Raw genomic sequence first — 25,222 nt, 5'->3', positions numbered from 1 at the left:
ACCTGGCACAGCGAACCCAGTTGGTGTGCTGGCTGAGAGAGCAGATGAAGCACTGCCGGTGAACACTCCACACTTTGACAGACTTGTCATCAGACGCTGTCACCAGTCTCTGGCCATCATGGGAAAAGGCAACATTGCGTACAGCGGCCGTGTGCGCTTTGAACACAGTGGACTCTCCTTTCCTATGGTATACAGACACAAAATAACAAATACAGCTGATTAAAAACCAAGCCTCTCCCACTCACACATGCCACGCAGCCTCAGCTTGCACAGTATATGTGAACCTCTTACAGTGTTTTAGTTTCCAGTATTATAATGCACCAAACTGTTCACAAGCCCATTTGTTTTACATGTCATATTATGGTCCACTTCTCTTACTCAGTAAACAAAAAGTTCCTGTTTAAAATGGAAAATGATTTGAGCATACATGGAAGGTGTCCACAGTCGGACAGTTCTGTCCTTGGAGGAAGTGGCCACCAGGCTACCAGAAGGGGAGAACTGCACCCCGGTGATGACGTCTTGGTGGCCTACAAAGCGGAAAGCCCTCGCCTTTGGAGCCAGATTCCAGATCATCAGGCTCTTATCCACTGACCCTGAGGCTACAGGCAGACAACAGAAAGATGAATGGAGAAAATTCAGTCAAGACTTCCGCACTAAACATTACAGATTTCCTGCTTGGGACCAGCTGTAGATTTAATGGCTGGTGTCTAATGAGGTTATCACAGTTAATAGAGTGAGCTCAGTTTGTATTGCTAACCTTTATTTGTGTCTCATATGAGATTAGAGCCTAATCCAACCACAAGTGTTCTGGTTGTCTGCTTTGTCATTACAGAGGCTTTCCTACGGCAGTCCCCTACTATGTTTAAGAACCTTAAATATACTGTATAAGTTATCTTGTCTTAACTTACTGATTAAACTTTTGCAAAGGTCAATGCGTTCATCGAAACCAATGTGCACAACCAAAATGCCAACAGAATAGATCACTGTGACAGAAACCAAAATGACCATCAAAGAAAAAAGGTATATTATAACTAATACATCAATTGAAGGTAACATGTCAGAAATATAAATTCATCATGCTAATCCTGCTGTGTATGTTGATGAATGTTTTGCATGATGACGACACAACCTGTAAGAGTCACTTAGATATAACTTGGGTATAAATTCGCACAGTATTACTCTATTGCATAATTACACATCAATTTCACTGTTTCATGTTACAGCAAGTGAGAAAATAGATGTTTCAATGTTGTTGTTAAACCAATATTTTATCTTTTTTGTGAGCCAAAAGCATGACTTACAGTTACAGGCAACTATGTGCAGCTAGAAGACCTGAATAGCCTATGTGAGTCAGTAAAGCTTGTAGCAGCAGCAGGAATTACCCAGTTGTTTGCAATTTGGGTTGAAATCTGTACAGGTGACGGCATCTTTATGTCCCTTGAAGTGTCTGTCTAGGGTTGGATCCTCCTGCAATGAAAATGCACAGTCTATCAGGTTTTCAGGTCAGCACCGTCCTAAAAACAGCTCTTAAAACTATTTAGATTAGACATGTGTGTATTTGGTGGAAATCCATCCACTATGTTTAACTCAGTTCACCTGTTCTGTCAGAAGGGAGCTGAGCAATGAGTGAACACTGACAAAAACAACTGTGATAGAGCTCTACAGAAATTTAAGTCTAGGCTGGGTAAAATTGCTGCTTTTTGTTGTGGAGGGCTGGGCAGGAGCTCCCTCTGGGACACTGCCCGAGCAGACCAAACATGGTTGTGTTTAGGGAAAGCATTAACAGTTTTTGCTAGGTGCAACATTACACTGAGCAAAAACTTAAAGAGCTTAAGACCTTTATGTACCAACTAGCAAGTCTACTATGTTCTAAGGCTTTAATAGAGAGGACCCAAGGTGTGTTTGACAGCCCCACTCAGACAATCCTCTTAAGAGATGCAGCTAGCAAACTCGCCGACTCAGCTACCATTAGCACCAGTGCAACTTATAAGGGTAAACCCACTTTTGCTCGTTAGCCTTAACAAAAGTTTGACAAATATACTTACCAAAACAGACGCCATTGTGGGCATTTGCTAAAAGAGCTAGTGTAGTCAGTGAGAAAGCTGAACCGTCCCGCTGCTGTATATCGTTACTTCCATGACTGTCAAACAGTGCGCCTTCAGCAACTGTCGCAGACCTGACCTATCGAACTCAGATAATATGGCGCTCTGTTCAACAGTCTTTTAGCAAACTCAGTTGCGTTTGAATTTTCTGAACTATAATTGTAAACTGAGTTTTGTGTTGACATTAGAAGCCGAATACCACTCGCTATTTCTACAGCTAGCTAAATAACAAGCCACTTGTGGCTTGTTTGTGTGGCAACGAAGAGTGGTGCTGCGTTCAACAACACATATGAAAACAGGTAATTACGAAAATCACACATGAAAAATCTTCACAACTTTAAAATACAATTCGCGACAACATTAGAGCGTTAAAAAGGGAATGGTAGCGTACTGAGGAATCCTGAATTTGAAGGTGCATCCTATTAATGAAGGCTGTGTATACTGACTGGAAAGGAGAGGTCCACAGTCAAGTATAGTAAATATCAAATAAACACAAATTGAACAGAACAAAACATGAATATTAGGCGTTTGGTGACTGATAGCAATAAGGAGTATAATGTGTGCCCCTTGACTACCTGTAAGGCGCAGGCAACGAGCAAAGAACTTTGTTTCGTGAACTTAACATCGTTATTATGCAAAAATGTTTAGGTTGTTTCTATGTGACATGAATGCAGCAAGTCATTAAGGTGGAGCGTCTTCCGCTGCTAAGCAACTAGCTAGCCGTATCGTATGAATCTACTCAGATGGCGTCGCAGTATCAACTTCTCTGATTGGTCCATGAAACAGCACTGACGAATCAGCACCGAAATTGTTAAACTTGGAAATTGATGTTTGGCATTTCGGTTTGAAAAGATGTCGCTCAATCGAGGCATCGGTAGTATGGAGGTAACATTAACGTTTCTTAAATGACAACTTTACGTATTATATTTACCCCTTAACTGGCAATATTGCACTATCGGTAACAGGATGTGCTGTGAATACAGTGTCGGCAACAAAAACAAATGTAGCTATCCTTGCAAGCTAGCTAGTTAGCTATGATCAGTGTGAAAATATATCAACGAGTGTGGACCTTTTAAAGAATCATAACGTTGACCGCTATCTTTTTCTATAAGCTCCTATGCTTGCAGGCTAACTTTTCTCTATAGCATTTGCTACCCAGTCTTTATTTCTGGTCATACAGCTAACCAAAACCCATGGTTGTATTTTCCTTCTAGTACATGAAAAAAAGAATACCGAAAAACGCAAAGTATCAACATGTCAAAACGAGGCTGGACACAGGTATCTTATCCATGTACAGATGTACTGCATTGCTATAAACTAGTGCAATTTGTTATGCCTAAAAGAGTCTATTAATGGTCTTATGCCTCTTCATTATGAACGTTGACTGTCATTTTTATATAACAGGTTGCAGCCTTACAAAGTATATGGAAAAACTGGAGGAGATTAAAAAAAGTGAGTAACTCATTCGAAGAGGAAATAGAGCTGGAAAGTAATTGTGCATATGTTTAAAAGTATCCTGTCACATCTTCCTGCTCTACTATATTCACTTTGTTTGATGTACTTGTACATCTCACATGTTTTATGTTATATCTGACGTTCCTAAATCCCATTTCCAAATCTTCAAAATTTTCACTTCTGCCTCTCAGATTCACAGTTTGTAATGGGTTCCTAATAGATGGACACAGTTTCTGTGTCTTCCTAAAGTGCTCTTCATAAGGACATATATAGTAGCTTGGATCACAGTTTGACCCACTAAGCACAGAATAGTGTCTCTTTCCACCGGGCTACTGGATTTCTGCCATAGACTGTTGGACCCTTTTCATTAGCTCAGATTCTATAAAACTCACACATGATCCAATTACAGCTAAATAGACCCTCCTAAAGGTCTTTTTCTCAGAGTGTGGATGATAACTATTTACTGTACACTTAAGGTAGGATTTGCCAACTTGGCACTTAATTTTCCCAAGGATCTGTGTGTGTCTATTCACTGTCTACTGTGTATAAGAGGTAAACCAGAGAAGTTTTAACCCACTTATATTTCCCAGTTAAATAAGTCCTTTGAGAACAGTGGTCATTTGTTGACCTGTGCTCTGATTTCTCAGGGATAAGTGACACTGATTCCTTCACTCTCCAATGGAGGATTGTACTGCTGTCCACAATAATTCCTGTGTGACTGGACACAGACTAATAGGCCATGCTGGTCAGGTGCCAGCGGGGGTCTTTGAGAAAGTGTGAGCTAGTGAGGTCACACTGTGGATAATACCAGTATCAGTAGCACAGATAAAACTGTCTGAGCAGCCCGATTTGGGTGTCGTAGTGGCAGGTTTGGCTGGAAGGTAGCATGGGAACAGACAGGGCAGAGCTGAGAGCATTAGAGGGGGATGAGGAGAAGGAGGACCTGCAAGACCCTGGTGAGTTGAGTATAGTACGGCCCCATGCAGTGGCCAAAGTAATTGTCACAGATCTTTTACTTGATTTTGCATTAATCAATCACAGTGATTAGACCAGGGGTTAGACTTTTTGACTGATGGTGTCATCGGGGCTTTGAGGCTCCTTCTTCCTTCAATCTTTCTGAGATTGAAGTATATGTTTTTTGGTGAATATTTTCAGATTACAGGTATCGAAAAGATGAAATCTTCAAGCGGTTAAAGGTGACAACGTTTGCACAATTGGTAAGCGTTCATGTTTATTTCCTTGCAATACTGTAATGTCCTGCAAGATTTGTGTCATACTCAAGGGAAAATCCAGCCAATGGTTACGTTTGTGGCGGCCTTTCTTTTTGAGAGGACTGAATGAATGCATTGAGAATACCTGATCCATTTACAGACCTCAATAATTCATAGACTACTTGTGTGAATAGTTTTAGACTGATGGCTCTGAATTCATTTAGCTCGGTTTGTTACCTTCATTTACAGACTCCAGGATACCGTTCTCTTTCTCTTCCCTTTACTTCCAGTTTCTTTGCAGTTTTTCTTCCTAGTACAAGCATGTTTGTTTTTCACACCAGATACTTCAGGTAGCCTCCATATCAGACCTGAATGAAAGTGATGACGGCGAATCACACGGCGCAGAAGGTAACTGGCAAAAATACTTATTCACTTAACATCATGGTTAGTTCATCTCCCGCTTTATTAGGGAGCTTCATTAGCATTTTAAAACAAATTTAATTTGGCCCACTAACATTGCTTGTGCTGAATATCCAGTTATGCACTGAATGTTAAATGGATTTAAGTCTCTCGCAGTGCTGTAAGGTGACGTTCGGTTGATTTCCCACTCCTTGCAGACGGTCTGTCAGTGGTGTCTGATGCAGACCTCGAGTGTCTATCTGAACACACCAACGGCTCCCCGCAGGCATCACTTCTTTCAGATCACCAAGATGCAGGAGATGCTAAGGAAACCTGCTACACTGCCAGGTCAACACTGCTGAGGTACTGCACAGCACCCTGTAAAGCCTTAATCCTTCATACTGTACACAACTCACCATATTTTTTGTAGTTTGACAGGCAGCTATATGCAAAATACCTTGAATAATTATGAAGGCAAATACTTCAAGTGTGTGTTCGCACTAGAGAGAGCAGTGCCTCTGTCCCTGCTGCCTTCTGAGCTGTGCTAAAAACCCTCTGCCCTGCATGTGCAGCTGAAACCCCCCCAGTTGACATTTGTGCCCTGGGGTTACAGTAGTAGATGGGCTGTGAAATTCACTTGTCACTTTTAGAATTATACAGACCACATTGATAATTAGAACAAAATAGGAACTCCAGATGGTAGAGGAAGGGCGACTGTCACTCCCATTAACACACACAGGTCCTCAGTTCTGCCAGGCAGCAGCTGAGGTGGCTTCCTGTCACTGTCAGAAAGCACCTTTATTCTCAATCTTAATCTTCCCCATGATTCTGTACACACACACACACACACACACACACGCACACACACAGGCTCACACTATCACCTCACCTCACCTCATTAACAGCCAGCATCCAACAATCACAGCTCCTAACCATAAGCACACCTGTGTCCTACCACCCACCATGTCTTTAAACATACTGTACATCCACTTTCTGTCCCTTCAGACATCTGCCCGTCCCACACCTCCACCCTCCTGTGTACCACACAATAGCGTCCCTCTGTGTGTTCGTAGCGTTCCCTCCTCTCACCTGCGTCCTCCAGCTTGAGCACAGACCCCAGGAGTGTAACTCTATCTGTGCTCTCTCTGGAGGCCACAAACTGGGCCTCTGTAATGGCAGAGCTTTAAGGTCACCTTCACCTTGTGGGGAGGACAGATGGAGACAGAAAGTAGGGCAGTGCTGGGGTAAACTTACACAAGGGGAAAGTGGTGTGCTTCTACAGTGTTGTTTGGCTCACCTCCATACTAACGTTTGCTGCAGTGAGTCGTTTTCCTGTCAGCTCTGATTTCACATTGACTGGTTTACAACTTGCCAGATCAAAGAAACCAGTACTGTCCTGGACTGAATCAGCACCAGGGGATGTTTAAGTGGTGTGTTGTGAACTGGCAGCTGTCTGTATACTGTAAATCATATTGAGGTTGAGTTCAATTAACATTTGAAATCAGTGCACGTTTGTTTAAATAAACCAGTCAAATTAGCCAAAATCATTTTAATAAATGGATAACTCTTTTCATTTTTTTCTTTTTGTTTTCTTTGCTAAGTTGCCTCTGCATAACTCCGGTAAGGTACCTCACATCATAAACAATAATCTCTCTTCTGATTTTTTTTATATTGCAGACCTAATTGTGCATCGTGGCTTACTGACTGACACGAGGAGTGCTGCACCAAAAGACATTTTTATAAACCCGAGTCCCCCCAGAGAGACTAGCAAAAAGAAATACTTAGATCGCATTATATTTTTAAAACAACATTTACATGCAATACATTTGTGTCATGTCATGTCATTGCACAAACACCCATTTTGTTACTTTTCAGAATGTGTTCAAGTTGGTGTATTCTGACATAATATGTGCTCTCATCACTATACTTTTATTCTTAAGAGAGTATAAATCACGCAGTACATTCACATATAATCCTGTGTGTCTGCGACAGGTAATGCAGCCTCTAACCTTTCATCACTTACAGTGTTATTAGTGGTGTGGGAGAGCTGAACCTCGGCAGGGACGGTCAGAAGACGAACGAGTTCTTGTTAAGCCCCGAGCCAGCTGACAGGCCTTACCCCGACTGCCCCTACCTGCTGCTGGACGTACGGGACCGGGACCAGTACGACCGCTGCCACATCATCAGCGGTAGGTGGCATCAACACGAATCAAGCTTCTCATGCCAGAAATGTCTACTGTTGGTTTAAACTCGTCTCCGTCCTGCAGCACACAGTTTCCCCATCGCCACGCTCTCTCGAACGATGAACCCCTACACCAAAGAAGTGCTGGAATATGTATCCTTCAGCAAACTGCACAAAGCAATTATCTGTCCTGTTCTGTCAGACATTTCTTCCATGTCACAAAGTCAGTGTCAGAGCTTTTTTGAACACAGTCACAACTAACCATTGACTGAACTTAACTGTGACTGAACTGTGTAGAAAAATGCGGCCGGGAAGATCATCATCGTGTATGATGAGGACGAGAGGATAGCCAGCCAGGCAGCCACCACCATGTGTGAACGGGGATTTGAGAACCTCTTTATGCTGTCTGGAGGTAAGGTGTCACTCAGGCTGTCTAGTCTAATTCCTCTAAAAGTACTTTAATCCATAGTGAAGATGATACAGCTCATGCATCCTACAAGTAGCTGTGAGTGGGGCTAGAGCTTACATTTGTGCATCTGACTGATGGAGGGAAGGATTTTAAAGGAAACTCTTAAACTTGTTGACAGTTTTAATTTCAGACAGAAGTTAACATGAGTCAAGTTATGCAACATGTATTTGACTGATCTATAATATCAAACTAATCTAAAGGTCCCAATCTGCCGCCTGCTAACAGGTCTCAAGGTAGTCACTCAGAAGTTTCCAGAAGGGATGGCGACGGGCTCCGTCCCAGCCTCGTGCCTGTCCTCTCCCACTTCATCTAAGGGGAGGAGGAGCTCTGTGCCGCCGCAGCAGTCATCACAGGCAGCGGAGAAGAGGTGGCGGTTTACATCAGATGAGCTGGCCAAGATCCAGGAGCAGCTGGAGGAGATCCTCATTCCCAGCTCCAACAGTAAGAGCACGCTGTCAGAAATTCAGTTTTTCACTTCAGATTCAGAGCATTGCTTTAGGCGTTCACGATTTTCTAATAAAGAAGTCCCTGGGAAGAAATATGTAGTTTGGTACTAAGTGTTTGGAAACTTTGGAAACTGGAAGCAAAGTTCAACAAGTTAAACAATTATTTCAGTTTAGGCAGTTGTATTGAGTTTATAAGCAGTTGTTGACTTCCAGAGGAATTTCCATGAAAAACATGCTCCATTTAAACCAAAGTAACTTGCGATGGATTGCATGCTCGAGCTGACCTGCTGCACACAATGCATATATATTTTTATTTTTGCAACATGAAATTCATTCACCTGGAGAAAGTTCGACTATGCTTAGTCTCCTTCTGACTGTGTGTTTTTTTAAAATTCTTTTTACTTACTTTAATTTATTTAATTTATTTGTTGATTTCTTCTTTGTTGAGCGCCTTGTGCTCCTTTTGGATGTTGGAAGGTCCAATAGAAATAAAGTTTGATTGACTGATTGATTGACCCATTTTTGCCCTGTCATCACTTCCCGCCCTTCAGTATTGTTTGCACGTGTGTTCCCTGCAGGCCGCATGTCCAGCCGCATGTCAGCCAGCAGCTCACAGTCCACAGCATCCAGCGCTCGGAGTCGACAGAGTGCCTCAGCAGCTGGGAGGGACAGCGCCAGGGTTCAGAGCAGCAGACCCTGGAAATAAAACCCCTTGTTTTTTTTTTAAATATATATATGTATATTTAATAAATTGTGTGTATTTGAAGGTTTGCACAGTGCCTCATCTGTCAATCTAAAAACTAATGGATCTTTTTGCACTCAAATCATTTTTTTCATGTAACACAATTCTTATCCATTGTGATTTCCACCATCTGATGGACGTGTGCAGATAATCACTTAACTCTGTCGATAATCTGTTTAATATTTGTCTTTTTTAACGTTGTTGTGCCCAGAAAGGTCATGTTTAGCTCCATCAGTGTGACGGCCACCAAATAAATTGCATTCGTTTCTTTTTGCAGGCGACAGAATAACTGAATGTTGATGTGACGTGAAGGATGTGCTGGGAATCTGTATTGCATGAGATGTAATTTATGATAATGATGTTCCAGAGCTTGATCCATGTCGTAAAATGAAGACAAGCTGTGCTGTATTTTTGTAATATTTTCTATCTTATTGTCATTTCTATACTTACGATGCACCAACAGCCTTTATGTGCAACTTTTTCGTCTACTTAAGCTGTTACTTCACTGTGATTTTCTTTCTGTCTGAGTGTGTGTGTGTGTGTGTGGCTGCGGGGGGGGGGGGGGGTTCAGAGTACTGTAAGTTGTGATCACACTAACTAATTAATTGAAGGCTGCAGACAGACAGACTGTCTGACATGGGCATTTTGTTATAGATGTAACAAGACTACAAACAGCGCTTCACTACTCACAGATGCATTGAAAAAACAGTATTGCTAATTTGTGGAGTTTCGTTTTCTTGGCATGTTACTGACTTGTTGCTGATTCTTGGCCAACGTTCCCCGGATACACTCACACAGTCTCGTATGAAGTGCATTTAATGAAAATATTAACTGTTTGTTTTCACCATCAGTCTTAACTCACATTAATGATCTGATCACATGATTTTGCGTGAATGAATGTCAAATAAAGGGTAGAGTTGTTTGCTGTATCGGAATTGTTTCTGTTCCTCAACGAGTCAGTGGTTAAATCTACTTAAACTAAAGGACTGATCTGAATTATTAGTTAACTGGATGAAAACTGCTGCTCACATTAGAGCAAAATTGCAAACATTTAAATATCCTCAGAACAGTGAGCGAAAACTTTGAGAATGTAGCTAAGATCAGAAAATTAAGTGACAGGCTGAGATAGGAAGAAATAAATAAGGATCAAACAAGGCAGGATTGAAGTTAAACTCTGACATACCAACATTTATACTATGTATGTATTAATAGTTCCAATTATCTCTAAAAAGTCAGGTAATGATTTATTGATTATGGTCTTTCTAATGAAGGGTTTAAAGGATGTGGAAATAAGGAAGACAGGAAATGGAAAAGAGCAAAATACGCCCAAATTAAAAGTCTCTTAAACAATAAAGAAATAGAAACTGCAGTTCTCCATTGTTTCATTTATTAGTCGACGTGTAGTTTCTACTATGTCTAAAGGTCTAAAGATTCAGGAAGTATGATGATGATTTTAATTTGCCAACAATGTCCTGTCTACAGGGATTTCCACTCCACACACACATTAGTAGGGGTTCTTGAAGGTGTGATCCATGATAGCCATCAGAGCCGGCCAAGTCTCCTCTGCTGTGGGGATGATCTGATTGGCTGGCAGGATGAAGCCGTAATCGCCGGTGTCCCTCAGCTCGAAGGTGTAGGAGTACTTGATGCCCTGTTCGTAGGTCCAGTCAATGGTGGTTCCGCTAGCTTGGTCTGCAATTGAAACAGGTGTTGCTCAGGATGTTTTGATATATGATACAGGCTTTCAGGTGGCAGCCATAATGGAGGTCATAGCATTCATTCTGAGCATCAATTTATTACACAGTTAAAACTGTGTTTAGAATTGAAATGTTTTTGACTTGAGCACCCCCCAGTGGTCATATGAAAGAAGACACATTGAACACTACAAATCTATTGTAATCTATAAGTGATTAGTGAGTTTATGATCAATTCCTTAATCCTGAATCTTTGTTTAGATTTTTCCCAAGTTACACAAACCAAGTTCTCAAGGGACTAAAAATAAGATGAGAGAAAACTCACACCAAATGTTACTGTTGGCATATATAACATAAAAACGTCTGTTCTTGTTAGTTGATTAAAACTTACAGATAGTGTTGAACATGCTGCCGTATCTGTAGCGAGTACCGTACAGGGAGGCCAGGTCAGTGATAGCCTTCCTAGCAAGTTCATGCTGTGGGAAGACGTTATCGTGATCACATGTGGACTTCTGTTCATCATGTTATTCGTATTATTTCTGTATATTCTTACAAGCAACAGGCAAACATTCACCGGAAAACTGTTGAGTGCGGAGAAGAGATCACGAAAAACAGAAAAGTTATGGGTAAAGGCAAAGAGTGGGATTTTACCAGCTCGGCCTCGTCCTTGGCTGGAGTCCTGGTGTAGCCGTAGGGGTACAGGAGCATCTGGGAGTAGGAATGGATGGAGAGAAAGGCCTTGATGTTACCGTGGGACTTCACAAAGTCCACGATGGACTTGACCTCAGACTCAGAGTTAGCGCTGGGTCCACTATAGGTTTCTGAGCAGGGGCTGCTGCTCGCACCAGTTCCTACACAGGGGCGACAGCAGGCAAAAAATGGATGCCACAATCAGTCTATAAATACCCTCTGAGTGTTTGGTTCCTTCGATACTAATACTCAAGTGTCTTTATAGTGCAAAAAGACAAAACACGTCATGTAATGACTGTAGTATTACTCAGCCACCAGAATATGTGTGCTATTTATTTGATGTCATTTCTTTTCTCTTTGTTTTCTTCTTCTGCATGTTGAAGAGGAATTTGTTGCTGTCTGTTGAAAAAGTCCATCCTGTATGAAGTTGCAGCATGTAGAGATACAAAATATGGAACTTTGGCGTCATCTGGTGGTGGTATTTAGTATGACACTGGCAGACAGCAGTAAATGAATCACTGAAATTTACAGTAAATTTAAATACAGGTCAAACTGAGAAAAAACATACTTATTCATAAAAATATAAATACTGCAGCAAAACCAAAATCTCACTCACAATGAATTGAAGACAGTAGGTGTGTATGTGGTGCTCTGGTACTCCTCAGCTAAAGACATTACCTCCAAACCCAACTTCCCAGTTCCTGTTGGGATCCACTCCAGCACAGCTAGAGCCAGCGTTGGGCTTCCTGGTCTTACGCCACATGCGGTTCTGGAAACATCAGAGTAACTCATCACAGTTTGTCACTTTTTTATGTTTGCAGCATCTGTTCCACTTTACCAGTCTACCGAGTTACATTTGACCTGGAAGGTTCTAGTATCATCTATACAGCTCATGAACTTCTCAATGTCTTAAAAATATCATTGCAAATAGTAGTTTCACAAAAGAAGACAGGATTTCCCAATCTCTCCAATACCCATGCTCAAATTCACATGACAATTAGCCCACTCTGTAATAGTCAGTCATGACCACATTGAACCTAAACAGGACTGAGAAACCCTGTGGACACCTTTAAAAAGTACCATGAGTTAATACTGTCAATCAAATCCCTGAATTTGTGAGAACATAATTCTAATTATCTAAAATCAGTTGATAAAAGATTGCATCCATGAGAGACTCACAGTGTTGTGGGTGTAGTAGAAGCCATCGGGGTTGGTCACAATCTCCAGGAAGATGTCCATGTTGTCGAGGATGGCAGTGAGAGCTGGGTCACGTCCATAATCAGTCACAATCTACTCAGAAATGTAAAGAACACAACATTCAGTGCAGAAGCTGCAGGAACAGTGCAGCAATACCGAATACAATGTGAAACTCATCACAGCACCTTCTTGGCGAACCAGGTGCCACTAGCCTGAGTGATCCACTCTCTGGAATGGATTCCAGTGTCGATCCAGATGGCGGGACGGTTGGTTCCACCGGTGCTGAACTAAGACACAGGAAATGATACGAGTCCAACAAAATCCCATGCAATGAATAAATGAATAAAAATACTTCAAATTATGTTTCCTTACTGTTTTTTATGACTATACAGCCTTAATTTGCCTGTTTGTTGTTTTTACCTTGAGCACATTCAGGGGACGACCCTCGTAGCTCTGACCGATCGCTATCTTGCTGACCATGTTGGGATTCTCAGCCACCAGCATGTCCTGGAAACTGTAGATCTGAACCAAAGACAAAATCCTGGTTGTTAATTGTTCTGTACAACACTGTCTGGTTCTGAGTGAGTTTCCATCTGTTGCTATCATTTTTGGTTTCAACACAGTCATCTAGTCAGAAGCCAAATGCTCCACTGTTCTACATCCTGAAGGCTAAATTCTGAAGATGAAGATGAAGGACGCTTGTTGACATTGGTTGGCCGAGGGGTCTCCTGAAGCAGCAGACAGTTTTACAGGAAGGGTTATGGCCTCTGCGGTCCCAAAGCAAGAAGCTGTGTGTTCCAATACCCACACTACCATACTGTTTACTATGCTCAAATCAGATGTAGTATTTCCCGATACATAGCATGTTAAATGCAGTATGCTAAAACAAAACCCACAATGTCCTGCTGCATCTCATCACATTTTGCAGTTCACAATCACAATCAGACAAAGCAGATACATCACATCAGATGAGCCACAGAAAGCAATGGTCAAGAGTCTTAGGTAGTGATGGTGGATACAAGCAGTGTGAATGAGGTTTCTACACAGGGTGGGTGGACTCTCTGTTAGAGATAGGGAAGGACCTGGGACACAGGAGGCAGCTCTGGGTTGAGCCATACATCCATCACATGAAAGAGCCATTTGATCAGGATCCTCATGGGTGCCTTTCCTTTGAAATTTTTCTGGGCTCATCCAACTGGTAGGAGGTCCTGGGGTAGACCCAGAACATACGGGAGAGATTCTACATATCATCTAGCATGGGAACACCTTGATGGGGAGCAGAACATCTGGACTACCTTTGCTTAGCCTGCTGCCACAGCGACCCAGCCCCAGATAAACATCAGAAAATGGATGGATGGACTTTATTGTATTCAATATGTATTCGTTCAGAAGAATGTACTGGATATAAGCGACTTTAAAGACAAAATCATGTAATCATATAATTTTGAGTCCCTCTTGTGAGGCATTCAAAAATCAACATAATCAAAACAGGCATGAGGTACAACCACTGCACTGCTTATATCAGACACTGTGGCAAATTACTAACATCTAATCTGTGAATGCTGCAGCTAACGCCCTGATTCCTTTTAATCCTTTAAACAAAGAGTTCATTTGAATATATTTCCTAAAAGTTGTTTGTGGCAGTGATGCTTTCACTGGCTAACAGCAGCCAGAGTGAGTGTGAGTACGAACCTCGCTGAGGGTGTGGTAGATGGAGTAGTCGTAGCTGTCAGTGTTTCTGGGCTCGCCGAAGCGAGCAGCGGACGCCATCTCCTTCTGCTCTTCATCCAGGATCGCCTGCAGGACGATAACATTGTTCATGTTTGAGTTAGAGGTGTTAAATCCATGATTCAGTCAGAGTGAGCTTGGCCCCAAATCAGCTCAAACGTCTGAAAAACTCAAAAGCGAGTGCAGCAGATTCAGCTTTGTTCAAGCCTCGACTTGAGGATCCAGGATGTTTGCAGGATGTTTGCAGGTCTCGTACCTGCAGGTCTTTGATCATGATGGAGTACTCAATGTCCCGAGTCTCCAGGTAGATTTTGACGGACTGCAGGCTGTGGAAAGGAACTCTGACATCCACGGGACTGGCCACATCAGTCACTCCCCTCCAGAAGTCCAGCTGAAAGAAAACAGACAACGTAGAAGAAAATGAGTCAAATTTCAACGTGCTTAGAACAAAGAGGTTTGTTTTAAAAAAGAGATCAAGATAAACAAGAAAAGGTGTCACTTATTTGAAGCTTTGTTCCTTCATTTTTCACATTTCGATTTCATAATTCATTTAAACTTATTGTGAGTGGGTGATAAATTACCTCCAAGCCGATCAAGTCCTCCAGGTCCTTGATAAGAGACAGCTGGACTTCATCCTTTGCAGTGATGCGAAGCACCTGATGCCTGCAGAAACAGAACAGGAACATCTGACGTCCTTTTACTCAAGATCCCAGACCAAGAGGAAAGTTGGCACACACACAGGGTGAAGTAAGTCTGGCTGCTTCTGCTTGTTCAGACGTTGTACAGTGAGAACAGAGTGATGAATCCTGGTGTTGTTAGTTTTAAAAACTGCATTCCCTTCACCTCCTTGTTGTATTGAAGCGGAGTCACTCAAAGACATCACATCAACCCAAAACTACCTGCATGGTTGGATGCCACGAAGGAGAGCGAGGAAATGTATTTTCTTGTGATTTGGGCGATCCTTAACATGCACATGTTACCTGTGATGGCTTTGCAAACATCCTTATCACTGCAGGTGTCTGAGCAGCTTATATCGACAGGCATCAACAACCTCTAGATACATTCATTTAAAAACAGGGACAATAAACCCAGAAGTGTCGTTATGGACTCTACATATCTGTTCATCATTATTGCCCACTTACCCCTCGAATGTCTCCTTGCCGAGAACGGCCACGAACAGCGCGGCGAGTGCGATCAGCCCCCTCATCGTGGTCAACAGTGTCAACCTGGCGGGGCCGAACACAGGCTTTTATGGTTGAGTGTGCCAGGTCATGTGTCCAAACCACAACCTTGGTTAAGGTGATGGAGGTGTGTCAGCAGCTGGTTCCCTTCCCATGCCGGCCTGGAGATACCACACCAACAGTTGCACCATGTTTGTTTATGTTTGTGGAGTTGTGTTCAGGTTCAAAGAAAAGGGAAGATTATTCAAGGTCTGCTGGGTTTGTGTTCGGTTCTGTCTGCAGAATCCAGTCTGGAGTCTTAACAAGTTTAATCACACAAACGGATAATTAGAGCACAATAAAGAATCTTTACGAGGGGGGGCTGAATTCTTTCCTGTATCAATTTGTCCTTCAGCTATTTTAATCGTTTCGACTGTGAAGTGTCGGAGGAAGTGAAACAGTCCCTTCACAGGTCTACAGACCAAAAAGCTTTGTCCAAAACTCAAAGAGTGGTCAGTTTCCAATGATGTAAAACACAAAATCTAACTAGCACAGGTCAAATCCATTTCATCATGTTAGATTTTAGTTTAGATTCTGCTCTTTTTATGTACCTAATAGAATCACCTTTGTGATCCACATTGCAGCCGAATCGTGCATGCATTCCTCTAATGGCGTTTTGTGCATATTCAACACACACCTCGGAACCTTTTGCAAGCACTGGTTTCTCGTCAGACCGGTCAAAGTGAAAACTACATCCGTTGTTACAATGTAATGGTTGTGAGCCAATTTTGTGGCTGTTTTGATGAAATAAATGAATTTTGAATACACAAAAAGATGTTTTTACTGCATTTAAGCATTGAAAAAAGTGGACATATACTGTTTGTTTGAACCCTATTCTAGTTGGTGAACCTACCTTAATTTATATCTATTGTATGTGCTGCAGAAAAATTAACAAACTTCTCTTAATTTAGGATCAATTTGAAACTAAAACACAAAGAATTAGTTTTTAATATAATTCTATATAAATTCAGGCGTCAAGGGGTTAAACATTTTTTATAGAAATGTCTTCATCAGTAAAATGTGGATCATATTTTTTATATTTCACATATTGTTTTGTTTTTTCCAGGGAAAATTTGAAAAAGAAAAACAGGAAACAATAGAATGAAAGTACACATGCAGTGCTGGTCTAAATTCAGTTTCCAGCTCGACAGGAAACCACAGGCATCAGCTGTCAGTTTCAGCTTCCTCTGTTTCACTAATGGGGTAAGACTGCACTGCAATCGGCTTCAAAGGGCGACATTTCAACCAGCTGTTGGGATACGTGTGCTGTGAACTCAGCTTGTTACCGGGGAAACGCTTCCAGGCATGAGACAATTTGAGATGTCAGAGTGCAGAAATGATCATCTTCAAAATGAGACATCCTCCAGAAAAAAAAAAAAAAAAAAAACAGAAACTGACATCAAAGCAACAACTTTGACTCTCCCTCATCTTCTGCCTTCTGCTTGTAATCATCTTTGAATATTCCCAGATAGCAACGTTTGGTTCAGGAAACATTCTGGGAACGGTATTTTTTGGTTGTGGGAACGTCTATTGAACGTTCCTACACAATGTAGATGTAGATGTTAAAACGATGTAAAACTAATGCTATTGTTGAGTTCCCACGATGCTCCAGGAAGGTTACTTGAATGTTTCCCGTTTGGTAACTTCATATTGGTAACTTGTTGTGGCAAAGTTAGCAAATAGAAACCTGTCAGGAACTCTCCGGCAATGTTACTGGAACGCTTTGTGTTGGCTGGGTTGAGCAATGGACGTCAGATAACATTTTCAGCGTTATTGAATGACTCTAAAATCCAGTTCTTTCCTCATCTGGATGAATATGTTGTTAGCACAAAACATTTCCCTCACATTTGAGCGTGTAATCATTGATCAGTCAGTTCACATGAGAAAAGTAAAGAGACAGAAGCCGGGAGAGGGTCAGGTGTGTTAAACACCTGCTGGAGGGCTTCTCATTCACAGACTTACAGTAAAGCAGACGCCGCGTTCGTTCACATCTGTGTGTCCTGCTGGCGTTTGAAAATCACTTCTATATATCCAGTAAAATACAGGAAGTAAAAATGTTTTTGGCTTATTTTTGTTTCCATACAACAACGACGGAATGAATGATGCTCCAGAGCTTGATCCATTTTGTGAAATTAAGACAAGCTGTGCTGTATTTGCATCATTTTCTCCACATTTTCACAATTTCTTATTGTGATGATGCCCCAACAGCCGTTGAGTGCAGCTTCTTAAATTTGCCGTGTCACAAAGGAATGAAATGGGCATGTAACAAAATTACAAACAGCGCTTCAGTACCCACAGATGCATTTGAGGAATGCAGTGCTGCCATTTGTGGCCTGTTGCCGTGGTAGTTCGTGACTTTTTGCTTGAACTATTTGTTTGTTTGTGAGCTGATCTCATGACGTTGCATGTGTATGAATGTTAATTAAAGTGTATAATTGCTGCTGAAAAATACAAACATTTAGATAGAAGGAGAAAAATTGTAGAATATCCAAATTACACTTTCTGTGTCTCACAAGCAAAGGCTGAGATTGGCACAAAAAGTGAGATAGAAGGAAATAAAAGGGGATCAAACAAGAGAAGAAAACAGAACATGACATTTATAATATGTATGTATCTATTAATGGTTCATAACATCTAAAAAAGCAGGTAAAGATTGATTGATGATGGTCATTGGTCATAGTAATGAGAGGTTTAAGAGCTGAGGAAACAATAAAATAAAGACAGAGGTGTGAAATACAGCAAAGCAAACATTAGAAGTTTAAAACACTTTAAAATCATGAAGAAATGGAAACTGCAGTTTTCCAGTGATTTATTTATTGCTCTGTTCGCGGTTTTGATGACGGTGATATTAGTCTTAAAGATGAATTTCTCTTGGGTATCATTTACCGACAACATCCTGTCTACAGGGATTTCCTCTCCACACACACATTAGTAGGGGTTCTTGAAGGTGTGATCCATGATAGCCATCAGAGCCAGCCAAGTCTCCTCAGCGGTGGGGATGATCTGATTGGCTGGCAGGATGAAGCCATAACGGCCGGTGTCCCTCAGCTCGAAGGTGTAGGAGTACTTGATGCCCTGTTCGTAGGTCCAGTCAATGGTGCCACCGCTAGCTTGGTCTGCAATTGAAACAGGTGTTGCTCAGGATGTTTAGATATATGATACAGGCTTTCAGGTGGCAGCCATAATGGAGGTCATCAGCTCTGGGGCAACATTAATTCTGAGCATCTGGTTTGTAAATGTAAAACGTGGCTGTGTCTACAGAACTGCCATTTATTTCCATTGACTTTGGTTTATCACCCAGTTTAAAGTGTGAATCTTCTTGTATGTTTTTTTTTATTGATCTTTTAGTTTCTGTTGAATCAGGAATTAAAATGCGACCTCTACTTCTGCAATAACAGTCATAATGAAATTAACATTATCAAGAGAAATAAAGTAAAATGAATTGATGTTATAAGCAGTCTTCATGAAACTTACAGATGGTGGTGATGATGCTGCCGTATCTGTAGCGAGTACCGTACAGGGAGGCCAGGTCAGTGATAGCCTTCCTAGCCAGTTCATGCTGTGGGAAGAGATTACCATGATCACTGTTCATAGTTTCTCATATTATTTATGTACATTCTTACATTTCTAATATTACAGGAAAATGTTCACAGGCACTGCACAACTGCTGAGTCCAGAGATCTACCATCAGTTTTTCCCGGTTTGAGTTAAAAAAAACCAGAAAAGTTATGGGTAAAGGCAAAGAGTGGGATTTTACCAGCTCGGCCTCGTCCTTGGCTGGAGTCCTGGTGTAGCCGTAGGGGTACAGGAGCATCTGGGAGTAGGAATGGATGGAGACAAAGGCCTTGATGTTACCGTGGGACTTCACAAAGTCCACGATGGACTTGACCTCAGACTCAGAGTTAGCTCTGGGTCCACGATAGGTTTCTGAGCAGGGGCTGCTGCTCGCACCAGCTTCTACACAGGGGCGACAGCAGATGGCAGATAACAGTCAAAATAAAGTTCAAAGGGACCAAACATGTAATTTAGTGACCATAGTATAACTCAGCCACCAGAATATGTGTTATTATTTGATGGAATTTGTTTTGTGTCATCTGCATGTTGAAGAGCAATCTTATGGCAAATCTGTGTAATTGTGTTGCGAGCCAGTCCTCTCTCGAAAACCACCTGTTTAAAGCCACTACTGGTGGAACTCAGGTGGTACTATCAAGCACAACACTGCCATGCAAGTTACTGAAATTCTACATGTAATAAATTTAAATTCAGTTAAATAGCAAAAAAACGTTCTAAACAGTAAAAGTCTATAATCTGTAACACAACCTTTGATGATTTTAAACAACAAAACACAAACTTCACTGATAGTTATTTCAGACAGTCGGCCTGGAGTTTTAAAAATAAGTCTTAAGTTAAGATGTTACCTCCAAAACCAGCATCCCAGTTCCTGTTGGGATCAACTCCCACACACATAGAGCCAGAGTTGGGCTTCCTGGTCTTACGCCACATACGGTTCTGAAACCATCAAAGTAACTCATCACAGTTTGTCAAGATTACATTTTGGGTTCATACTGTCCTGTCTTTTGATGTAACTCTTGATTTATTTATTTATTTTTGGCTTCTTCTGTTAAGACGAATACTCACACACGTTAACAGTTACACAATCTTTAGATGAGGTACAGCATCCTGTCTGCTGATATCGTGACTGAGCAGATGTTATACCTGAGCCTGGAAGATTCTGGCATCATCTACACAACTCGTCAATCAAAAATTTTAAATGTGGCGGGACATAATTCTAAAACCAGAGACTCACAGTGTTGTGGGTGTAGTAGAAGCCGTCGGGGTTGGTCACAATCTCCAAGAAGATGTCCATGTTGTCGAGGATGGCAGTGAGAGCTGGGTCACGTCCATAATCAGTCACGATCTACTCAGAAATGTAAAGAACACAATATTCAGTGCAGAAGCTGCAGGAACTGTGTAGAAATACAAAAAAACAATGTGAAACTCTTCAAGGCACCTTCTTGGCGAACCAGGTTCCACTGGCCTGAGTGACCCACTCTCTGGAATGGATTCCAGTGTCGATCCAGATGGCGGGACGGTTGGTTCCACCGGTGCTGAACTAAGACAGGAAATGATATGAGTCCAACAAAATCCCATGCAATGAATAAATGAATAAAAATACTTCAAATGATGTTTCCTTACTGTTTTTATGACTATACAGCCTTAATTTGCCTGTTTGTTGTTTTTACCTTGAGCACATTCAGGGGACGACCCTCGTAGCTCTGACCGATCACTATCTTGCTGACCATGTTGGGATTCTCAGCCACCAGCATGTCCTGGAAACTGTAGATCTGAACCAAAGACACAAACCTGGTTGTTAATCGTTCTGTACAACAGTGTATGGTCCTGAGTGAGTTTCCATCTGTTGCTATCGTTTTTGGTTTAACATTGTGATCTGTTTTGAAGTGTTCTCCAGTTCTAGATCATCAGGGCCAAGGTCTGAAGCTGAAGATGATTATCTTCCTCATCTGGGTTGAGAATGCCTTGGGATCTGCCAGGAGGAGCTGGAAATCATTGTTGGGGAGACAGATATCTGGACTACCTTGCTTAGCCTGCTGCCACAGCGACCCAGCCCCAGATAAACATCAGAAAATGGACGGATGGATGGATTGATAGATGGATGGTTTCATTTTTATATGAATTTGTTGGTGACCGCTGGTACACACCTGAACGATGCCAGCTCAAGGCTTTAGGTCGGTGCCCAGAGAGGCTCTGCACCAAGACTGGGATTGCTGTTCATAAACAAACGTATTGTGGTCGTACACTCTCAATAGCTAAAACCTCACAAGACACAGATATAATCAGTACTTTTGAAAGGAATATGAGACCTGTCACCTGGATCCAACCCCCACAACCTGAGTTCTAGCATGCCTCACACTATTATATCCATGATAACCTCCATTATCAAGTCCTGTCTGTCCACTGGTACAGTTCCCCCTTCACTAAACGTTACCAAAATCAGACCAACATAGAAAACCCCTGCTTTAGACTTGAGTGACCTAAACGAGTAGCGTTCTATTTCCAATGGAAGAGGTTGTTGAATCAGAACTCCAGATGTAGATCTGGAGCCATTCCTGTTTATTATTTACCTTCACCTGATTGGCAACATCTTCCAGCACTATGGTATTAATTTTCACTTTTATGCTGATGATACATAGCTTTATGTGTCCACTGAGCATATTTCTATTCTGTCCTCCAGCACCATGCCTCCCTCCATGATATTCAGATATGGATGACAAACCACTGCCTAAAATTCAGGTGACATAGTATAAAGACAAAGAAAGTCCATATTTGGAGCAAGGTGGGGTGGATGGGTGGAACAAATAATCACAGGACTTTCACTTGGGACACCACTGTTCATGTCCTGTTTGAAGCTGAAAGTCAGCGTTGACTCATTCGAAGTTATATAACGTCACATCCCAAACATAAAAGTATCTGAAATGATGTAAGGTGACCTTGAGTGCCATGAAAAGCACTAAATAAATGGATTTTTTTCATGATTACTAACCTCGCTGAGGGTGTGGTAGCTGGCGTAGTCGAAGCTGTCAGTGTTTCTGGGCTGACCGAAGCGAGGAACAGACACCATCTCTTTCTGCTCCTCATCAAGGATCGCCTGCAGGACGATAACATTGTTCATATTTGAGGTAGAGGTTTTAAATCCATGATTCAGTCAGAGTGAGCTTGGCCATAAATCAGCTCAAACGTCTGAAAAACTCAAAAGCGAGTGCAGTAGATTCAGCTTTGTTCAAGCCTCGACTTGAGGATCCAGGATGTTTGCAGGATGTTTGCAGGTCTCGTACCTGCAGGTCTTTGATCATGATGGAGTACTCAATGTCCTGAGTCTCCAGGTAGATTTTGACGGACTGCAGGCTGTGGAAAGGAACTCTGACATCCACGGGACTGGCCACATCAGTCACTCCCCTCCAGAAGTCCAGCTGAAAGAAAACAGACACAGTAGAAGAAAATGAGTCAAATTTCAATGAGCTTAGAACAAAGAGGTTTGTTTTAAAAAAGAGATCAAGATAAACCAGAAAAGGTGTCACTTATTTGGAGCTTTGTTCCTTCATTTTTCACATTTTGATTTCATAATTTATTTAAACTTATTGTGAGTGGGTGATAAATGACCTCCAAGCCGATCAAGTCCTCCAGGTCCTTGATAAGAGACAGCTGGACATCATCCTTTGCAGTGATGCGAAGCACCTGATGCCTGCAGAAACAGAACAGCAACATCTGACGTCCTTTTACTCAAGATCCCAGACCAAGAGGAAAGTTGGCACACACACGGGGTGAAGTAAGTCTGGCTGCTTCTGCTTGTTCAGACATTGTACAGTGAGAACAGAGTGATGAATCCTGGTGTTGTTAGATTGGTAGTTTCTACTGTTTGATTGGCAGAGCAAAGCACTTCTCAGGGTTTGAGGCTTGATTCCCAGTGCAGCCCAGGTCTGAAGGACTGTATAGTAATGAAGCAATTATACATGCAAAATCACTTATTATTCAGATAAATTATATCCAAATGAAAGAAATTTCCTACTATCTGATTGGGTTGTCAGTGCCATTTTTTTAATTGAAAGGAATTCTTCTGAAAGTTTTGAATGTATTTTCAAACCTGAGAGAACCACGGACAAAGTTGCATTCACCTCCTCGCCATCATATTGAGGCTCAAAAACAAATTAGACCAAAACTGCCTGCATGGAAACAATGTGTATCAGGTATGAACACTGTTTCCTGTGCTGGCTTTGTCAGCATCACCTGAAGTGTCTGAACCAGTTCACTTTGCTACTTCTGGACGCATTGGTTTAAAAAGGGCCAATAAACACAGTGTGTTTACACAGAAGTGTTGTTCTCGGCACTACACATTGGTTCATTATTATTTCACACTCATGCACACACGTATACACACATCACTTACACGCCACACTCTCTGGCAGGCCCACTTACCCCTCAAATGTCTCCTTGCCGAGAACGGCCACGAACAGCGCGGCGAGTGCGAACAGCCCCCTCATCCTGACCAACAGTGTGAACCTGGCGTGGCCGAACACGGGCTTTTATCACGGAGCGTGCAGGGTCACGTGTTCAAACCACAACCTTGCTTAAGGTGATGTAGGTGTGTCAGCAGCCGTCCTCTTTCCCACGCCAGCCTGGAGATAGCAGAGGTACCAGCAGCTGCATCATGCATGCATGTGTTTGTGACACATCTGAGGTTGTGTTCAGTGTAAGAGAAGTTACACATACACGTCATGGCTGAGTTGTTTTCTCTATCATTTGTCTGTTATTTTGCTGTATTCAATCATTTAGTCTGTGAAATGTCAGAAAGCAGCGAAAGATTCCCGTCACAAACAGCCTGCTTTGTCCAAAACTCAAAATATATTCAGTTCATGATGATATAATTTCATATATTTTGAGATATGATAATCTGTATAATTGTTTAATATAATAACAGTTGATAATTAAATTTTATTTTACAACCCATCCTTTAATTGACTAACAACCGCAGCACAAGCAAAAACCAGGCAGCTGTCATCTTTGATTTTGTTCTATAAAAAGTTTGTTCATATCACCAAAAATGATTTTTCTCATTTATGTGACATACACAGTTTTGGGAAACACTGGCGATCAACCCATTCTGTCATTTAGATATGAGGACATGTTGGTGCATATCTATATCTATGAGATCCAGATCCAAATTTCTATTTCTGTACTCTTACTCTTATTCTCATTACTGTCGCTGCTATGATGCCTGAATTTCCCTTTATCTTATCTTAAGTGCTGGTAAATTCAGTTTTCAGCTAAAGATGAAATCTCTCTGCTGAAGAGGAAGCCACGGCCGTCCGCTCTCTGTTTCAGCTTCCTCTTTGTTACCGTTGGGGTTAGACTGCGCTCAGCGAGCAGCTTAAACGGGCTAAATCTAAAGCAGCTGCTGGGATACATGCGCTGTGAACTCTGCATGTTAGCAGAGAAACACTTCCAGACGTGAGACAACTTCAGATGTCAGAGTGCAAAATGTTCCGATCTGGTGCTCTCAGTTTCATTTCAAGATGAGATATCCACCAAAAAATGTGACACAAGAAAACAGACAGCTGACATCAAAGTAACACTCACCATCAACTCTGATAGCCAGCTTTTGCCTTCTGCTTGAATAAAAGCCTTATTTTGGTGGGTGTAGTCACTCAGAATGTTTAAATATTGAGCAATCAATCAGATAACATTTTCAGCGTTATTGAATGACTCTAAAATCCAGTTCTTTCCACATCTGGATGCCTTCTCACGTCGTTAGCGCAAAATATTTCCCTCATGTCTGAGCATTTAATCGTTTAAAGTCAGTTCACATGAGAGCAAAGTAAAGATCCTTAACATTACTCACTTATTCAACTTCTCTCCACTGTACATGTCCCAAAGCCTGCAAGTCTGTGTTATGCAAGCCAGCTGATAAGGGCATTGCAGGGGAAAAGTAAAGAGACAGAAGCGACAGAGAGGGTTAGGTGTGTTAAACAGCTGCTGGAGGGCTTCTCATTCACAGACTTACAGTAAACCAGACGTCGTGTTCGTCCACATCCATGACGAAGACTCTGAGCTTCTACTTGCCGGGTTCGAGCATCACTGATACAGATGTGTCCAAACTCTGTTTACGTCACA

At 41.8% G+C, this 25,222-nt stretch overlaps 4 protein-coding genes across 6 annotated transcripts in view; 1 reads left to right on the top strand and 3 right to left on the bottom strand.

Moving 5' to 3' along the window:
- Nucleotides 1–2,268, bottom strand: part of poc1b (POC1 centriolar protein B) — a 47,894-nt gene extending 45,626 nt beyond the window's left edge. The window contains exons 1-4 of one of the 2 annotated variants that reach the window (XM_041938533.1): nt 2,046–2,268; nt 1,383–1,467; nt 428–599; nt 3–182 (exon numbers count right to left, since the gene is read on the bottom strand). In XM_041938533.1, coding sequence (XP_041794467.1) covers nt 3–182; nt 428–599; nt 1,383–1,467; nt 2,046–2,069 — 461 coding nt within the window. In that variant the 5' untranslated portion in view covers nt 2,070–2,268. Of the gene's footprint in view, nt 1–2; nt 183–427; nt 600–1,301; nt 1,468–2,045 lie in introns of those variants that run through there. The other variant, XM_041938534.1, reaches the window with a different exon arrangement.
- Nucleotides 2,269–2,905: 637 nt separating this feature from the next.
- On the top strand, nt 2,906–9,935 carry cep41 (centrosomal protein 41). 2 transcript variants are annotated; one of them, XM_041939629.1, is made up of 11 exons: nt 2,906–2,987; nt 3,317–3,380; nt 3,507–3,554; nt 4,713–4,774; nt 5,110–5,176; nt 5,386–5,530; nt 7,193–7,356; nt 7,435–7,502; nt 7,647–7,761; nt 8,044–8,259; nt 8,843–9,935. In XM_041939629.1, the coding sequence occupies exons 1-11, from the start codon at nt 2,955–2,957 to the stop codon at nt 8,968–8,970; spliced, it is 1,110 nt and encodes a 369-aa protein (XP_041795563.1). In that variant the 5' UTR covers nt 2,906–2,954; the 3' UTR covers nt 8,971–9,935. The 2 variants fall into 2 exon arrangements, with proteins under 2 accessions (XP_041795563.1, XP_041795565.1); XM_041939631.1 differs by lacking the exon at nt 4,713–4,774.
- A 543-nt stretch (nt 9,936–10,478) lies between these two features.
- On the bottom strand, nt 10,479–15,531 carry LOC121607852 (carboxypeptidase A1-like). The gene is made up of 11 exons (XM_041938856.1): nt 15,458–15,531; nt 14,897–14,978; nt 14,572–14,706; nt 14,280–14,384; nt 13,008–13,109; nt 12,773–12,874; nt 12,570–12,680; nt 12,069–12,159; nt 11,352–11,551; nt 11,092–11,176; nt 10,479–10,698 (listed from the first exon to the last, which is right to left on the bottom strand). The coding sequence occupies exons 1-11, from the start codon at nt 15,520–15,522 to the stop codon at nt 10,511–10,513; spliced, it is 1,266 nt and encodes a 421-aa protein (XP_041794790.1). The 5' UTR covers nt 15,523–15,531; the 3' UTR covers nt 10,479–10,510.
- A 2,683-nt stretch (nt 15,532–18,214) lies between these two features.
- cpa5 (carboxypeptidase A5) lies at nt 18,215–25,222 on the bottom strand. The gene is made up of 12 exons (XM_041938556.1): nt 25,113–25,222; nt 23,528–23,727; nt 22,715–22,796; nt 22,390–22,524; nt 22,098–22,202; nt 20,779–20,880; nt 20,547–20,648; nt 20,343–20,453; nt 19,954–20,044; nt 19,293–19,492; nt 19,010–19,094; nt 18,215–18,651 (listed from the first exon to the last, which is right to left on the bottom strand). The coding sequence occupies exons 2-12, from the start codon at nt 23,590–23,592 to the stop codon at nt 18,464–18,466; spliced, it is 1,266 nt and encodes a 421-aa protein (XP_041794490.1). The 5' UTR covers nt 23,593–23,727; nt 25,113–25,222; the 3' UTR covers nt 18,215–18,463.

Source organism: Chelmon rostratus, chromosome 6 (genome assembly GCF_017976325.1).
Source record: "Chelmon rostratus isolate fCheRos1 chromosome 6, fCheRos1.pri, whole genome shotgun sequence".
In the NCBI taxonomy this organism is placed as follows: Eukaryota; Metazoa; Chordata; class Actinopteri; order Chaetodontiformes; family Chaetodontidae; genus Chelmon; species Chelmon rostratus.
The sequence above is the reverse complement of the archived record's forward strand: the minus strand, read 5'-3'. Positions and strand labels throughout refer to the sequence as shown.

What these genes read in the sequence shown, in the direction of transcription:
- LOC121607852 (XM_041938856.1), bottom strand. Translation starts at nt 15,522, where the DNA reads ATGAGGGGGCTGATCGCACTCGCCGCGCTGTTCGTGGCCGTTCTCGGC. An exon ending in TCTACCACACCCTCAGCGAG is followed by an intron (nt 13,110 to 14,279) that starts GTTCGTACTCAC and finishes TCTTTGGTTCAG; the next exon opens with ATCTACAGTTTCCAGGACAT. An exon ending in TCTACTACACCCACAACACT is followed by an intron (nt 12,160 to 12,569) that starts GTGAGTCTCTCA and finishes TGATGTTTCCAG; the next exon opens with AACCGCATGTGGCGTAAGAC.
- cep41 (XM_041939629.1), top strand. Translation starts at nt 2,955, where the DNA reads ATGTCGCTCAATCGAGGCATCGGTAGTATGGAG. An exon ending in TGACAACGTTTGCACAATTG is followed by an intron (nt 4,775 to 5,109) that starts GTAAGCGTTCAT and finishes TTTTCACACCAG; the next exon opens with ATACTTCAGGTAGCCTCCAT. An exon ending in CCGCTGCCACATCATCAGCG is followed by an intron (nt 7,357 to 7,434) that starts GTAGGTGGCATC and finishes TCCGTCCTGCAG; the next exon opens with CACACAGTTTCCCCATCGCC.
- cpa5 (XM_041938556.1), bottom strand. Translation starts at nt 23,592, where the DNA reads ATGAGGGGGCTGTTCGCACTCGCCGCGCTGTTCGTGGCCGTTCTCGGC. An exon ending in AGGACTTGATCGGCTTGGAG is followed by an intron (nt 22,525 to 22,714) that starts GTCATTTATCAC and finishes GTTTTCTTTCAG; the next exon opens with CTGGACTTCTGGAGGGGAGT. An exon ending in GAACCTGGTTCGCCAAGAAG is followed by an intron (nt 20,454 to 20,546) that starts GTGCCTTGAAGA and finishes ATTTCTGAGTAG; the next exon opens with ATCGTGACTGATTATGGACG.